General features: G+C 32.0%; 2 protein-coding genes across 3 annotated transcripts; one reads left to right on the top strand and one right to left on the bottom strand.

The window, feature by feature from the left end:
* Positions 1-1,431: 1,431 nt before the first annotated feature.
* D12 (YEATS domain containing 2 homolog D12) lies at positions 1,432-9,183 on the bottom strand. 2 transcript variants are annotated; one of them, XM_018511272.1, is made up of 5 exons: positions 8,857-9,183; positions 8,608-8,764; positions 2,261-5,226; positions 2,111-2,184; positions 1,432-2,034 (listed from the first exon to the last, which is right to left on the bottom strand). In XM_018511272.1, exons 2-5 carry the CDS (start codon positions 8,702-8,704, stop codon positions 1,914-1,916), a joined length of 3,258 nt encoding a protein of 1,085 aa, XP_018366774.1. In that variant the 5' UTR covers positions 8,705-8,764; positions 8,857-9,183; the 3' UTR covers positions 1,432-1,913. The 2 variants fall into 2 exon arrangements, with proteins under 2 accessions (XP_018366774.1, XP_018366773.1); XM_018511271.1 differs by having other exon boundaries at positions 8,608-9,183.
* A 2,398-nt stretch (positions 9,184-11,581) lies between these two features.
* On the top strand, positions 11,582-15,565 carry LOC108763535 (cytochrome P450 6A1). The gene is made up of 6 exons (XM_018511265.1): positions 11,582-11,810; positions 12,334-12,708; positions 13,431-13,956; positions 14,477-14,698; positions 14,998-15,249; positions 15,375-15,565. The coding sequence occupies exons 2-6, from the start codon at positions 12,376-12,378 to the stop codon at positions 15,545-15,547; spliced, it is 1,506 nt and encodes a 501-aa protein (XP_018366767.1). The 5' UTR covers positions 11,582-11,810; positions 12,334-12,375; the 3' UTR covers positions 15,548-15,565.
* Positions 15,566-17,112: the final 1,547 nt, after the last annotated feature.

The raw sequence follows: 17,112 nt of genomic DNA, 5'->3' as shown, positions 1-17,112 counted from the left end.
AATTTCTACGTTTTTGTATTTTAATTATGTTTCTGAAGCTTATTTTATGTTTTTATTTTTAATAATTCGTATGTTATTTTATCGAGCCATGATCGGCATTATATGTAAGTTTAAAGAATTTCTGAAACACAGATAATTTGTAGCAATTGTAGTGTCTTAAATTAATTTATTAACTGAAAAATTAAGTAATGATTAACAAGATATTTAGTACTTTTAGCCAAAGCTGTGTGTAGCACAAATTGTTTCACGATATTAAGGAAATTTGCATGTGTTTTATATAAAGAAAATATATAGAATATTCTATCAACTTTTATATAATATGAATCATTAAAAGGAATAATAAAAATTGAGATATAATGTTGGAATATCAAAAATACCCCACGTGAATAATTATTAATTACGTATAAAAGAACCATTAATATATGTTACTTGCATGGTTCTTTTAAACGTAATTAATAATTATTCGCGTGGTAAGTAGATGATATTCCAACATTATATCTCAATTTTTATTATTCCTTTTAATGATTCATATTTAAATGAAGGTTGATAGAATATTCTATATATTTTCTTTATATAAAACACATGCAAATTTCCTTAATATCGTGAAACAATTTGTGCTACACACAGCTTTGGCTAAAAGTACTAAATATCTTGTCTATAATAATAATCATTATTTAATTTTTCAGTTAATAAATTAATTTAAGACGCTACTATTACTGCAAATTATTCTGCGTTTCTGAAATTCTTTAAACTTATACGTATGAGGCTCGATAAAATATAACATGTAAATTATTTAAAATAAAAAATATAAAATAGGTTCCGGAAACTTATGAAAAATATTAAATAAGAAATAAGTGAGAAATGTAGTTATTTAAAATAACAAATACTGAATAACTCTTTTAATTTTTTTATTTAAAATATATACTTTAATTTTCAGAGCTTTTACAACTATATAAAAATTATTAAACAATTTTGACGTATATTTTGACATCTTTAGAAAGTATTTGTAAAGTTATACATTTATAACAAATTGTATATAAATTGTTATAACTAAATATAGTTAACAAAATGAGAAAAATGTACTTTTTTACGCAAAAATGTAAAACTCTAAAACAAAAAATATTTTAAGAAAAAATATGTTTCAATATCTTATGCCCGTATTCATAGTCAGACCTTGTACTTAAGGCTTCCTTAAATTTATCTTTAGATGCTCAGTAGCCAATAATTCGAAGAATATTTGAAGATAAATTTAAGGAGCCTTAAATATAAAGTCTGACTATGAATATGGGCAATGGAGATGTCTTTGGATTTATCCCTAGTCTTTGGTTTTACGTTATTTAACTTACCTCTTCACAAATGCGACATTTATGGTTCGAAGAATGCGGGAAAGTTCTTAAGGTTGGAAAACAATTCAACTGCATGAATTCTTATAAAATAATAGCTTTAATTCTGTTTTTTTTCAAAAATAAAATAAGGAAAAAAAGTGTAAAAAAACTTCTCTACAATATATATCTAAATGCTTCATTCGATTATGGAAAACATAGAAAATGATGTACGAATGTATAAAAAAGTGACTGTGACTCAGTTTACGCGCTTTCAGGTCGATAATGAAACTCGAAAGTAAAGCAAATTGGAGAAATGCGCTACATTTTCTAACAGGATATTCCGAGTATCGCATAGAGCCGCTTTTATCTTATTACGAATCAGTCCGTGAGTGCTGCAACATGAGATTGAATGTCACAGGATTCCAATTGGCTAGGATTGAAATGAATCGAGTAGCTAGAGTTTTTCCATGTGGAAAACTTGTATCTGTGTTTTCTTTTACTGTATTTAAGAATGACACCGATTACTTAGTTGTATTCTGGAGTCCGGTATGACTAAGTGATCGTTTGTTAGCGATAGCTTGAGTGTTGTCACTGGTTTGTTGCATTTAATTCTTGTCTCGAACCCAAACCTTCATTCGTAAAAATGTCGAATTCTTCTCGATTTGCGAGGGCATTACGGACATCGTTCAGCGTAATAAGTTTGGGACATCTGCAATACAAATTAATGAGATACATGATAAGTTGTTATTTACAAAATGCAATAAAAATACAAAAAGTATAAGTACTCATTTCCATTGTTTCTTTCCCAAGCTCTTGCCAATGACGATCGAGTAAGATCTTCCACGAAACATTCGATAACCTGAACATAATGACAGTGACAATGCAATTTTTATTCTAATACAAAAGCAAGTATAATTTATATCAGAAATATTTACCTGCATTATTACGCGACTAGCTGCACAATATAGAACACCAGGAATAATCTCCTCCGGTTCGATTTTAATGCCAATTTCTTGCGCGGTGTCGCACACGAAATTATGAAACGGTAGCAAATTTTCATCGAGTTCAATCGGTATTAATGTAGAATCGGTTGAATAATTGCTATTCTTGTTACTACCATTTTTTCTTCGATCGATTGTGATTCTGCGCGGACATTCCTTAATACTCTCAACGTCAATTTCTTCGTCATTGATATAATTATCTGACTGATGATTAGGCTCTTGCTGGCAAGTCTGCAACCATTTTTGCAACGCAATTGGTTCCGTATATGTGGATAAAATCATGGTGGATGTCATGGTATCGGGTAGTTTTTTCGTATCGCTTATTCCTGCTGTTTCCTGAACGCCGAAGACACTTTGGCTCGGTGTATAGCCGTGCAGTCTCGCCCATAGCATAATCTCCTTGATGCTCCACAATTGATCACTTAAGATCAGCTTCATTTGTAGAAAGCTTCTAATCATCTTTGCGCGGTACCACTCTATGGCTCGTTGCTTTCCGACGTTGTACGACAAATATTCCTCTTCGCTGTAACACGCATAGGGATGCAATCGTCTATAATCGGGATCGCGAACGTCTTGTGTAACAATCGGCAATCGACGTATGATAAATCGTATCAATGCCTCCGTATCGGCGATATTCGCGGTATCAATCGACTGGAGAACCGCTTCATATTGATCCTTTTTGCTCTGGATTTTGAATTTATCTTTACCCAGCGTGATCTTCGCCCGCTGTACAATAGTCTTATCCGCTGATTTTGCGCACGATACGAACTCTTGCTTGCCAACCGACGGAATGCCTCCTATTGCCTCGGCAAGGCTGTAATTGTATCGTGAATCGTGCGAGTCCACTATTTTCAGAATCGGCACGTTCTCGTTAACGTTCAGCAGCAGACTATTAGTATCTTTCAGTTTGAGTAGCACTGTCTTTTTTTTGTTATCGTTAACGGTATCTTCCTGTTGTGCGTTTGCCTTAACATTAGGCGGCTTCTTCAGGATGCTAATACCCTGAGAAACAGGAACATTTAGTTTCGCGACGCTCGGAACAGAAACTTTCACGCCATCGACAAACATCTTCAAGTTTTCTCTAGATTTTGATGGAAGAATATTTGTGAAATCTACCGGTACCGATTTTTCATCCTTCAATAGAAGTATATGCTTATTGCTTGACGACGCGATTATGTTCGGTGGTATGGAGATTTGCAGAGGTTTTAAATGCAAATTGCAGGTTTCCGAAAAATTGGCAGTTTTCTGTAAATTATTGAAGCAATCGAGTGGATTACCGAACGATTTGCGGAAACCATTAGCCGTCGCTGTATCATTGGCCGAAGGAGTTTCTAAAATTCTGAAAGTATCACTTTTCGAATTTTGTAAAGGTTTGTCCGTATCGGATAATAGATCCTTTCGACTATTGTTCTCTTGGAATGCTGCATTTACTGATGTCACTTGTGAATCATTTATAATTATATTTGAAGATGCCAAAGACTGGTAATTACTGGAAGACTGAATATCACCATTAATTCTATGCGTGGAAACCATTATATCAGATGTCCTTTTGTTATTTTCGACTGTTGAATTAATCGCTAATGTTTTGTTGTCATTTTCCGAAAAGTGTTCCACTGTCATGTTTCCTTCTCTTAATGTAAAATGATGAGAGTTGAAATACTGTCTGCAAAAATAATTATGATCGTGTTTAATATGACATATTGCTTCTCTATATTTATCATTAGATATGTAAGTGTTTAGTGCGTCGTTAGATTTAGTTTTTATTCTTTCTGAATTTTTGATCAACATTAAATCCAATGATGAATTATATCGTTCACGTATTTCCAAATCAGGTATTTCTTTTTTTACTTGAATTTCCTTGAAAATGTTAAGCCGTGACACGTTAATAAATTTCTCTGATTGTTTATCAATAGATTCAGAACTATCGTTTAATTCTACTTTTACGAAAGTATCGTTAATTGAAGATTCACGGTTATTATTCTGCTCGGAATTATGGGATTCAGCCGTACGAATCCACACGTCAACCAAAGTCTCAGAACCCAAGGTTTGCAGTCCTGTATAAGTACGATCCAATTTCAGATGATGAATTATATCCATGGGCTTATTCAAGGTATTCTTGAAGTGCAATTGCACTCTAAGAGGGAACTCGCCCCATCCTCGTCTGGACAAATGAAACGGGTACGATGTGACCTCAACGATGTCATTTGGATGATAGCTGGGATGCAGGAAAAACCTCACCTTGCTGACGAAAGTGCTGATGTTAGCTTTCTCATCTTTGTTGCCACGTACATACATCGTCCACTTGTGACTAGACGCATCCTCTCGCCAATCCGGCGGGATCCACTTGGAAATATTGCCGACAACAATGCGTTTGCGGACCTTATGACTATTTCCGCGAGACGGACTCTTCTCAGGCAAGCTGCTCTTTGGTGGAACATAACGAGGTATCTTGCGAGGTTGAAACTCTTCATCCAGCATTTTTCGCTTTTCACCTTGTAATGCACTATCACTCTTGTTTGCATTTTCTTCGATTTTAAGTATGTTATTAAGCGCAGTACTTGTGTCCGACGTGAAAGATTTGTCATCATACAAAAATCGGGGATCGGTAGACGTTGATGGTACTGCAAGATCTGTGTAACCAGCGAATTTAGGACTCTTTCCAAGTAATGTTTTAATTGCAGGATGAATCCTCGTCTGTTTTGTTTCTACAGCTTGAGAAATTTGACACTGCTTGCGATTGTAAAAATTAGTAATTATGATGTAACGCAACAGATGAAAAATCTTCAGAGTTTTGTGTAATCTCTCCTGTATCTGCAAAATTTCCTTCTCCTTCAAATCAATTTCCAGTGAAAATTCCTTTTCTATGATTGCAGTTATCTTTTTTGCAGTAGTGTTTCTTGCTAAAAAAAAAAAGAAAACAAGTGTTATTTAGACATATAATCGTGAAGTATTCTTAATAATTATAAACGATTTATTAAGATCCTACAATGTAAATACACAAGTAAGAGTTAAAGCCTATAACAGTTGAAGTTGAATCTTTGATGCTTAAATAAGGTAAATATGCAGTGTAACGCCCTCATCTCTGATTTTCCGTAATTTTGTAAATTTGTGTATTTTCGCATAGAATTCTGAAAAGGAAAATTGTTGCTCAAATCAAAACTTTTTATGTTGGTAAATTGGAAAATAATTATTTAATGATATTTAACTACTGCGTATGCTAATTAATGTTGTTATTCATAAATTAAATATTATTAAAATAACTTGTTAACCTCATGATGGTATTCTATCATGGTTAACCTAATGTTGTCACTTATGTATTAATAATATCAGTTCAGTTATAAATTAAGTATAAAATATGAAATTCAGTCACACAAGCAGAGAATATGCAGATATTTATTTTGAATTACGAACTGTTATCTGCTATAGTTTAAATTATATAAGAAAATTCGTATTTTTAACTAATTAATTAAAGCAGAGAATATACAGATATGTATTTTCAATCAGAAACTATCTTCTGCTATATATCTATCTTCTGCTATAATTTAAGTTAGTTTATAAAAAAATTAAAAGTAAAGAGCAGGCTAATGAGAGTAAAGCGTTGTAAACGTAGACAACACAAACGATTTTGAGACGGGCCTCGGTGGTTTAATGGCTTAGGACGCTCGTACGGAATACAAGAGATCCGGGTTCAAGTCCCGGCCGAGGTAATATTTTTCGCAATAAATTTATTAATAGTTTTTAACATATTAACATCTTTATAATATATGATGCTTGATGATAACATCAAATTATTAAATTGCTTATCAATTTAATTCGCGATTGCTAGAGTAGTTTTAATTGCGTTTATTTAGTCCGGAAAAATAATTCGGCGCGCAGTTTAAAAAAGACTACAATATGGTATATATGCAAGTACATATATAGTATATATTAGTAATTCAAGATTGAATTATTTAAGCAACGAAGATCCAGCTTCGACCGTAATTTTCTATTTTATTATTTAATAATTATTAGTTGTAATTATATTTTATTGTATCAGTGACTATATATATGCTAAGAATGTGTAAGTTAAAATACTTTCCAACTTTCGTCTATTATTTCTTACATAATCCTACTATTTGTGTGACCCATATGGGTCATTTCTTAAAAAATATTTTTATATTTTTCTTAGAAACTAATAAATATTTACTAAATATACTTATTAAATTTTAAAATATACATTATATGCTTTAATTATTAAAAAAAAGATACAAAAATTTTTATATTTAGGTACACTTTTAAGAGTTTGAATTTTTATGACTTATGGTGCCCCGGTCTCTCCTACATGTAAATTTTTTAATATATTTTCCCCAGTTATATCAACTACCTGCTGATTACTGTCAGAATTAAAATACAATCATAAAATGAAATTGAAAAAATATCACAAAGTGAACTTGTCAATTTAATAATGATGGTAATAAGCATCTTAAAACATAACACAGAATTTATTGCAAAAAACTAATTGCTAGAGTTTCAATCTGGAACCTTCCGACTATCTAGGCATGATACATTTTATGTTACATTAGTATAATCTATATAACATTTTTTTAATTTACCAATATTATAAATATTTGAGAATTCAAAATTTTCATTCACTTACATGCACTAATTCTGTAAGAAATCAATATATGTAATAAATTAAGATAATACTCAAGAAGACTTCTTACCAATTTTGACGAAATTAGACTTATTCGACGCGTTTTTGCACAAATGAACGAATTTAGCAAAAAAAGCGTCGCTCTGCTCCGTGCACAGAGACATTAAACGTTATAATTAACGACTATTGAAGGCTGTTTTCTAGCTAGGACACAGAACATCCATTGTGTAAAATACTTGTTAAAATGCAATTTAGTTTCATAGTGTAACACCAGAATGCATTGTAGTCTTCCATTCTTATTCTTATGATTATTTAGCGTATCAGTAATAGATTTATGATTTTTATTTAGACTAAAAACAAATATTAGAAACAGGAATAAATATTAAGATATCAATCAGATACCAGTTACACTAGAATACACGATTTCTGATAGATGAAATCTTAATATTTATTCCTATTCCTAATATTTCCTTCATTGTGCGCAGGACCTAAAGCTATAATTTTTTTCAAAATTGGGCTACATTCCAAAATATCCTCTTCGAGGAAGATTTTACTCTATATGCAATAGTATATGTTACATGTACTATATATTTCAAATCAAATTTTCCTCAGAGAGAACGTTTTGGAATGTATCCTTAGTGATTTTTGAAGGTTTTATTGCAAAATAAGTACAACTACTAAATAACTTTTTGAAAAGATGGTAACATTGACATATTTTACACGCTCATACTTAGCTTTTTACAGTGTCGAGCAGAGTAACACTGTGTCATAGTTGGGATACTTTGTATAAGATACGGTGTTACACTGTGTCATCTGTGCATGTGTTGAAAAACACCCGAGATTAGGAAATCTATCACAATGTGAAGTACTGCGACACGAGCATGTACTGCGATCACTTTGCCGTAAATCAAGCCATCTTAGTGTAGTCAATGAAATATTTATTAAAAAATGTATATTAAAAAGATTCTGCCCTGCTCTTGCTATATGTGGAAAGTTGGAAACTCATGTGGAATCGTTCATGAATTTGTAACTTTCCACACAAAAGCATAGTTCTACATAGGTTTCTAAATTTGCATCAAACGTAAACTTGGAAATCTATGTAGAACCACGCTTCGCGTGGAAAGTTGTAAATCGACGAGTGTATTCCGTTTCACGCATGATGCATCATTTATCCTTGTTTTTCACCAAATTTTAAACAAGGATAAATGATGCATCGTGCACATCATGCGTAAAACAGAATATACCTATGAATGATTCTACAAGTTTCCAACTTTTCATGTATAGCAAGAGCAGAGAAAGGTCTTTTTTTTAAATTATTTTAGCGAATATTTCATTGACTACGTTAACACGGCTTGATTTACGCCGAAGTGATTACAGTACATGATAGTGTCGTAGTGTTTCACAGCTGTGACAGCTCTCCTAACCTCAATAATCGTTAACTTCAACATTTAATACCTTGGTCCATGGAACAGAGCGACACTTTTTGTTTGCCAGATTCGTTCATTTCATGCAAAAAATGTGTCAAATGAGCTTAATTTCATCAAAATCGATGAGGAAGTCATTCTTCTTGAGTATTACCTAAATTAATATTATTAATATAGTTAATATGTTTACCATTAATACTCTATTAGTAAGAGTTAATGTTTACCATTTTCTTCATAAATTTTCTGTTGAGCTGGGTCATTGGAGGTTGCCGAAACATAATCAGGATCCTGACCGTTTAGTAATTCTTCAGGAGCACTCATTTATTGGGTTTACGCTTTGCTCGAAGGAATAAAAGTCATTTCAATACACAGCACTTTTACCTACGTTAAAGTTGATGTTTAAAAGCACAAGATGGATGTCGAACAAGGCTTTTGATGCATGTACATAAAAGCTAGACTTATGTTTCTTTTACCATTCATTAGCATCGCCGAGCTTTCGCTTAAACGTTTAGATGCATATTCTGTCACTCTTGTAAATAAGAACTGAGACACTACCGTGTCTCCAGATAAAAATGTCGGAAAAACTTCTTCGAATAGGTTAGAGTTAAATTTAATTGATTTCGCTTGTGCTATCGTTACAAATAATCCATATTTGTAAGCGAGGGATAATTTACTAAGAGAAAACACCAGCATATATGTCTGTGAATATCAAATAAAGATATACAGTTGCCGGAATGTAGAAATTGATACCGATAGAATGCAAACATGATCAATCGTTGCAGAGCAATCGCATGAATGAATCACATGGCCATGTTGAATCAGAGTTGCCAGTTGCCGATGTCGTATCGATTTCCCCCTAGAGCAACCTCGATTTTCTCTAAATATCCCTAAATTAGTTTTAAAAAATCTGAGATTTTTCTTCCTAAATGCAGGGTATCAATCATGAAACTTTTTTCATAGAATGAAAAGTAAAAAGTGAAAAATTTCTACATTAACTTCAATGGTTAAAATTTTCACTTTTCACTTTCAATTCACGTAAAGTCTGTTCTTTTGGCTGAACTTTTGCACCAGTTCATCTTTCTTCCTCTTCTTTCCTGCAGAAGAAAGATGAAATGGTACAAAAGTTCAGCCAAAAGAACAGACTTTACGTGAATTGAAAGTGAAAAGTGAAAATTTTAACCATTGAAGTTAATGGAGAAATTTTTCACTTTTCACTTTTCATCCTAGAAAAAGTTTCATGATTGATACCCAGATCAGAGAAAAATCTGAGAGAGGACACGACGGCGGCTCAAAACTAGAGCACTATGGCCGGTATTCATAGTCGATTCTTATTTCAAGACCGTCTTAAGTAATGTCTTAAGACGCTAATGCAGCACTCTGATTGGTTCGTGACTTCTTAAGACCGTACTTAAGACGGTCTTGAATATAAGATCTGACTATGAATACCGGCATATGATAGGTATTCGCATCCGCTATTTTTAGTCCCTTCTCCACTCTTTGCTCTCTCTTCAATCTTCTTTATTTAGTGGAGAGAGAGAAAGAGAAAGAGCAAGGAATTGAGGAAAGGAGAAAGAGAGTGAGAAAAGAACTAAAAATGGCGGATATTCACGTTTATAGTGCCTTAGTTTACATACGATTCATATCCACATAGATTTCCATACATCGATAATACATCGATCGATACATCGATTGCAGTGCGCGCGAACGCTTCTGATTCGCTCAAATATAGTCTCAACTAAAATGGCAGCTGATCAATTGTGGCCACGAATTTTTCTCGATGCCTATTCCAATGTATATATAGTTCAGTGCTCCCAGGCCTTTTGCTGGATTCATAATGGCTGCGTTCAGCGGACTCAACGGTTGAGTGGCGCTCGCTGCTATTGATGTATTCTTCTAGATCTAAAATTCTAATTGGATGATCTGAAAGAATACACCAATAATAGCGAGCGCTCACTCAACTGTTGAGTTCGCTGAATGCGCCCAATGGATCCGACGTGCGTCGAACGACATTCTGCAACCAATAAGAAAGCAGAATTTTATTTCGTATCAATAGGCCTGTTCTTTTTGGCTGAACTTTTGCACCAGTTCATCTTTCTTCCTCTTCTTTCCTTCCGGATAGAAAAGGAAAAACGATGAACTGGTGCAAAAGTTCAGCCAAAAAGAACAGGCCTAATGATACGAAGCAAAATCCTGTTTTCTGATAGGTTATTGAGCGTCATACGACGCACGTCGTTAGACTTTGGAGAGTATCGTTAGAATATGTGACTAACAAAAACTTTTATGTTATCCTAACAAAAATTTGATTAGCATAACCAAATTTTGGTTAGGACAACGAAAAATTTTTTGTTGGTCACATATCAACAAAACTTTTTTCTGAGTGTAGCATTAGAAAGAGATGAGAAATAAGTTGAACCTCAGTTAAGAGTTAACCATGAGTTATGAAACTGGTGCCCTATTTTTGAGCACATATATATATATAATTTTTGTATACGAAAATGACAGTTTCTCGATTGTGATTGATCGATTATAAACGGAATTACTATTTCTGTATGCGATATTATTTGTTCAAGAATAGGGCCCCTGGGTTTTAATTTTCAATTAAATGAGCTTTTACAGATTATCTGTAGAAAGATACGATTCAATACGCGGTATGGGCAGTTATTCATGCAGAGATCCATTCGGTAAATTTAGGTCATGTGACCAGCAGATAAAAAAGCAGAGAATGCGCTATCCACTGCATAAACAAATGCGCCCGCGTTTTATTTTCAAAAACTTTGTTTTCGAAGCAAATAGAAATAATTTCGAATCGATATCAAAACGATGAAATATCGATGTACTAATAAATTCTAAATTTGTTTGTTTAAAAGTCTGGCAATGAATATATTCATCTTCCTTTAAAGAATGTTTATAAAGCATAGACATCGAAATAAGTTTCAAATTTCGAGCAATATTTCGATTTGATGGAATTTCGTGATTTCAATATCAATTTGACGATTCGATGAGTCATTTCTCATTGGCTAAATCATTCTGTGAGACAAAGCGCTACTAAAGTGGCTTTCCACGTCCAATAGGACACATTGTATAACACTGAAATCCGTTTATATGCACATGTCAACGGAATCTTATCTAATCAATTTTCTAAGTATCTCGCTATTTGCAGAGTCATTGTATCAAACATATTTAATGCTACATAAGATGAATCCCGGACATATACCGTTTCCACAATTCATCGTGACATACGTTTTTATTTCGCGTTTCCTCATGCTAAAGCATCCTCTTATAATTTCGCTCGATCTAGACACCGGCAGTTAGTATTAATTTCTAGTTACACTTCCGAGCTAGTACAAGTTCACTTACAAGCTAACACTCAATAATATACGGCAACATCATCAATATATAATTACATCGCACTGCCATCCGCAACCAGGTATGTCATTCGTTGCATGTATCAACATTAAAATGACAATTTCAGAAAGGAAAAAACAAAAAAGGAAGCAACGTCTGTAATTTCAATCTCGCAACATGTATGTTAAAAGCAATTTATAGTTTATCATATGTCAATTCATTATCATCAAACGAAACTGTTTACCAGAGTCGAATGAAAAAGCAGAGAGGAATTGATTTCGCTCTGGCGTTGTATTCTCCTCTCTACGAAATGTCATCGTCAATATGATAACTAAAACGATATTGATACTAATGTACTGCATCACCAAGCAGTATTATTTAATTTATCTTTTAAGTATTATGTACGCGTTGTGTGTTATAAGCATTCAAACATTGCATTGATGTGCCTTTGATGAACCTTTTAAAATCGTCAACTGTTTATAACGTATACGTACGTGCACCACAGGTCATATCAATGTGTTAGACAATTTTTGGCATTCTCCTTTATAATTTCTCAAAATTACTCAGTTTACGAAATTTAAATAACAAAACATTTTTTTTTTCAGTAAAGATCATTCGTGATAATCGATTGACGAGTGTGTTGAAAAATGGAACCTTTTGAAATTCTATGTGGCATTGCCGCAGTAATTTTCTTTCTTTATTATTTTCTCACGTCGACTTTTGACTTTTGGAAGTCACGAGGCGTTCCTGGTCCACGACCAATACCGGGATTTGGCAATTTGAAAGATGTTATGTTTAATAAGATATCCATAGGTGATAAATTGACAAAAATATATAACACTTACAAAGATGAACCATTGGTTGGGATATTCACCAGGAAGACACCCGTTCTTATTATAAAAGATCCAAATTTAATTAAGGATGTTCTTATCAGAGATTTCACCAAATTTGCTGATAGAGGACTTCCCATTTTTGAAAAGGTGAGAATACTTAAAGTTATATGTATAAATATATTGAGAAAATAAATAAAACACGTATAAACACATATACAATATTTAGGTCATATTGGGGACATACATATGTAGGGGGAAGTAGTACAAAAGGGTAGGCGAGTAAAGTCGGGCATCTATTCGTATCAAAAAATGTTATATACTCACAATGTTACTGATTCAACGCCGTTATTTTGCTCAATGATGCAACAAAAAGTCAAGTGTACAACAATAAAAAATAACAGTGTATAACAGTAACAAAAGTAAAAAATATAATTTATATATACATAGAATTAATGATTGTGCATTAAGTACCGCACCAAACTCTCATTTGCCTAATTTCCTATATTATTGTAATTTGGAAAAATTACAATAATACACGTATGATACGTTTTTTTTTCTGTTTCATTACATTCTTTAAAATTCGATAATTATAAAATCACATAATGGCTGAAATTATTTCTAATATCATGTGATTTTTCAAATAACGTGATTTAAAAAAATTACATATTGATTTGAAACAACAATTCATTACGTGATTTACTTGTCTTAATTATATGATTTCATTATGTAACTTTGTGGCGTAATTTTTTTCAGTAAGGTTATCTCCAGGAGTCTTAAACAAGTTTTTGTGAGATAAGAAAATTGAATTTTAAATTTATTTACAATTTTAATTACAATTTTTTATTCTTTATCCCTTACTTTTGTCGTAGATTGAACCGTTATCGCAACATCTTTTTTCTTTGGAACCAAAAAGATGGCGACCGTTGAGGACAAATCTGTCACCTGTTTTTACATCTGGTAAACTAAAGGAAATGTTCTCTTTAATGTCGAAATGTGCTGACCACTTGATTCAATATATGGAAAAAATATCGAACAAAAATGAACCTGTAGAATGCCGTGAGTTGTCGGCCAAATATACGACCGACGTTATCGGTAGCTGTGCCTTCGGCATCGAGATGAATGCACTGTCGAATGAAGAAAGCGAATTTCGTAGAATGGGAAGAAAAGTATTTTCTTTGACTTGGATAAATATATTACGAACAAGAATCAGGCAAATATTTCCGTGGCTTTACAATAAACTCGGCTACGTTTTGCCACATACAGATGTTACTAGATTTTTTACACGCGTTATTACGGAAAACATGGATTACAGAGACACGAATAATGTTATTAGGAATGATTTTATCGATATGCTGCGCGAATTAAAAAGACATCCAGATAAATTTGGTGATTTTGGTATGTATTAAATATATGTATATCTTTATATACATGTTTTTTTACACAGATCAACTTTTATACATATAAAAAAAATTACATGATTTTGCACGTATCTGAAATAATTTATAAACAATAAAATGAAGTTAACTTTTATTATGACTTATGAGCAAATTTCTATTGCGGCTATATTTTCACATGCTGTTTGTAAATAATCATAACTTCAAAGATATAATAAATTTAATATATATGCAATATTAAGAATCTTTATTTTAGACCGCATATGTGAGAAACACAATCAATACTAGAAATTTAAAACTTGGGTACTTTTACCCAATATGGTATATATGCAAGTACATATATAGTGTATATTAATAATTCAAGATTGAATTATTTAAAACAATGAAGATCCAGCTTCGACCTTAATAGACATTTTAAATTTCTAGTATTAATATATATGAATTGTTAAGTGATTAATTAATGTAAAAAAAATTAAACCTATTAAATTTATAAGACTTATTTATAAAAAATTACATTTTAGATTTGACAGATAGTTTAATAACATCTCAAGCATTTGTATTTTTCGTTGCTGGCTTTGAAACTTCGTCGACGACTATCAGTAATGCGCTTTACGAGTTAGCATTAAATCAGAAAATACAAAACAGTCTACGTGAAGAAATTGACGAAGTTTATGCAAAATATGGTGGAGACTTCATATATGACAATATTAAAAAAATGAGTTATTTAGATAAAATTTTCAAAGGTACGTCATTTAAGAAAGAAATTAAAGAAACATGTACTCTATTTATTCTTCTTTTCAACAATGTTACAATAGACCTGTTCTTTTTGGCTAAACTTTTGCAGTTCATCTTTCTTCCTTTTCTCTCCAGGAGGAAAGAAGACAAAGAAAGATAAACTGGTGCAAAAGTTCAGCCAAAAAGAACAGACCTAATATAATCTTATTGTTATACCATGTTAATAACAGCTGCTTCAATTTAATTGTAATCTTGTAATGAACATAAATACATTTTTATAATTAAATATTGTTTTTGTTGCGTGTAGAAACCTTACGAAAGTATCCAGTAGTGACATTTCTCATGAGGCAATCCATAACGAGTTATACTTTCGACGGTACCAAAGTTAATATACCGGAAGGTCAAAAGGTATGGATTCCTGTTTATGCAATTCATCGAGATCCAAGTATTTATCCAAAGCCAGACGTTTTCGATCCAGAAAGATTTAGTGACGACGCCGTGCAAAGCAGACATCCAATGTCTTACCTACCTTTCGGGGACGGGCCAAGAAATTGTATTGGTAAAGCAAAATAAATTTAAACGTTATTTCTCATTTGGTTTTGCATTAAAAAATATATTTAATAAAAAATATTTTCATTTAAAAATATTAATCTAATTTATATTATAGCTACTATTCATTTTCAGGTTCCCGCTTCGCTATTTATCAGAGTAAAGTTGGACTTGTAAAGATACTACGAAATTACAAAATCGAGACTTGCGAGAAAACTCCAATACCTTACGTAAACAATCCTAAGGCATTTCTATTAGCACCAAAAGACGGATTACATTTAAAAATTATTAAAATTAATCAGACTTAGTTTTTTTAACTATTTGTAGAAAACATTCGTAATAAAAAATGAAGAAAATCTGTTAATAATATAACTAATAATAGAAATTATTATTATAATTCGTCCGATTGTTATATTTCTTAATGTCCATATGCATTAATATTTGATATCAGTTAATTAATAGTGTCCATGTACAGTATGTTGCATCAACATATTAGTCGGTACGTGCTTCCGCGTATTACTGTCCCCTGAAGAAGTGGATGCAAACTATACAACAACATTCTTCCTTTTCAATGCTTCTGATGATAAATCGCTGAAATCGTTGAAATCTCTATTAATTTGATAGATTTATTTCAGCGATTTCAGTGTGATTTACTTCCATCAGGAGCATCTGATTTATTTCCGTAATAAGGAGCATATACAATTTGTTATAAATATACAATTTTACAAATAGTTTCTAAAGATGTCAAAATATACGCAAAAATCATTTAATAATTTTTATATGCTTGTAAAAATGATGAAAATTAATCCAGGACACGAATGACTCAACGTGTATATAATACACACACACACACACACACACACACACACACACACGGAGAGAATTTTCTTTTAAAATTTACTCTGAAAATATGGTAGTTGTGGTACAACACAGTACTAAAAAAATTTTTACTTACACTTCAGTAAAATTAATCAAACTGATTTTATACTTTATTGTAGTTTTATTAATGAATGAGAGAGATTTACATTAACATTCTTCGAAATATAATGTTGTTTCACGATTATCATATTTTCAAGGTAAACTTTAAGAAAAAATTCTCTCCGTGTGTAAGAGTATCCAAAACTAAGATGTGTAACATCTTAGTTTTGGATACTCTTACAAACTAAGGGTTGATTGAAGTTATTTAAAGTACATATTTTAAATTAAAAATATAAAAGAGTTATATATATATTTACAGTATTTATTATTTTAAATAACTACACTTCTGACTTATTTCTTATTAGCGTTTTAAAAATAAGTATTTCGAATCTATTTTATATTTTTTATTTTAAATAAGTCGTATCAATTTTTTTACCGATTCCTACGATTTTATATTTTAAATAAGTTTCTGAAACTTATTTAAAATTTTTTATTTTAAATAAGTTGTATGATCGGCATTATATAACTAAGTTTAAGAAAATTTGCATATATCTTTATAAAGGATGTATAGAATATTATCAACCTTTGTTTAAGTATAAATCATTTAAAAGTAAAGTGAAAATTGAGACATAATGTATCGTTGAATATCAAAAATACCTCACACACGGGAATAATTATCAATTACGTATATAAAAAGAACCGCGCAAATAATATAGGATTAAACTAGTGCCAGAAATTCCACAAAGCAAAGCGCGAAATGTACGACGATACTCTTTTGTCAAAATCATGTAAAATATGAATAAATGAATAAACCGTGAATATTTTTCATTCGCAATAGTAGGGTGGGATATCTAAACGGCGCGAGGCGAACAGCGAGGAGTGGGGGAACGGTCGCGCCGCGCGCGGCGACAATACCGACTACGTCATCACTTCGGCATTCGCCCGGCGACCTCGG

This window comes from Trachymyrmex cornetzi, unplaced genomic scaffold (assembly GCF_001594075.2).
Source record: "Trachymyrmex cornetzi isolate Tcor2-1 unplaced genomic scaffold, Tcor1.1 scaffold363, whole genome shotgun sequence".
In the NCBI taxonomy this organism is placed as follows: Eukaryota; Metazoa; Arthropoda; class Insecta; order Hymenoptera; family Formicidae; genus Trachymyrmex; species Trachymyrmex cornetzi.
Note: the sequence above shows the minus strand (reverse complement) of the source record. Positions and strands in the feature narration are given on the sequence as shown.

What these genes read in the sequence shown, in the direction of transcription:
- D12 (XM_018511271.1), bottom strand. Translation starts at nt 8,704, where the DNA reads ATGAGTGCTCCTGAAGAATTACTAAACGGTCAGGATCCTGATTATGTT. An exon ending in GAAAATTTATGAAGAAAATG is followed by an intron (nt 5,227 to 8,607) that starts GTAAACATTAAC and finishes TTTTTTTTTTAG; the next exon opens with CAAGAAACACTACTGCAAAA. An exon ending in GAAAGAAACAATGGAAATGA is followed by an intron (nt 2,035 to 2,110) that starts GTACTTATACTT and finishes TTTGTATTGCAG; the next exon opens with ATGTCCCAAACTTATTACGC.
- LOC108763535 (XM_018511265.1), top strand. Translation starts at nt 12,376, where the DNA reads ATGGAACCTTTTGAAATTCTATGTGGCATTGCCGCAGTAATTTTCTTT. An exon ending in TTTAGATAAAATTTTCAAAG is followed by an intron (nt 14,699 to 14,997) that starts GTACGTCATTTA and finishes TGTTGCGTGTAG; the next exon opens with AAACCTTACGAAAGTATCCA. An exon ending in CGGGCCAAGAAATTGTATTG is followed by an intron (nt 15,250 to 15,374) that starts GTAAAGCAAAAT and finishes ATTCATTTTCAG; the next exon opens with GTTCCCGCTTCGCTATTTAT.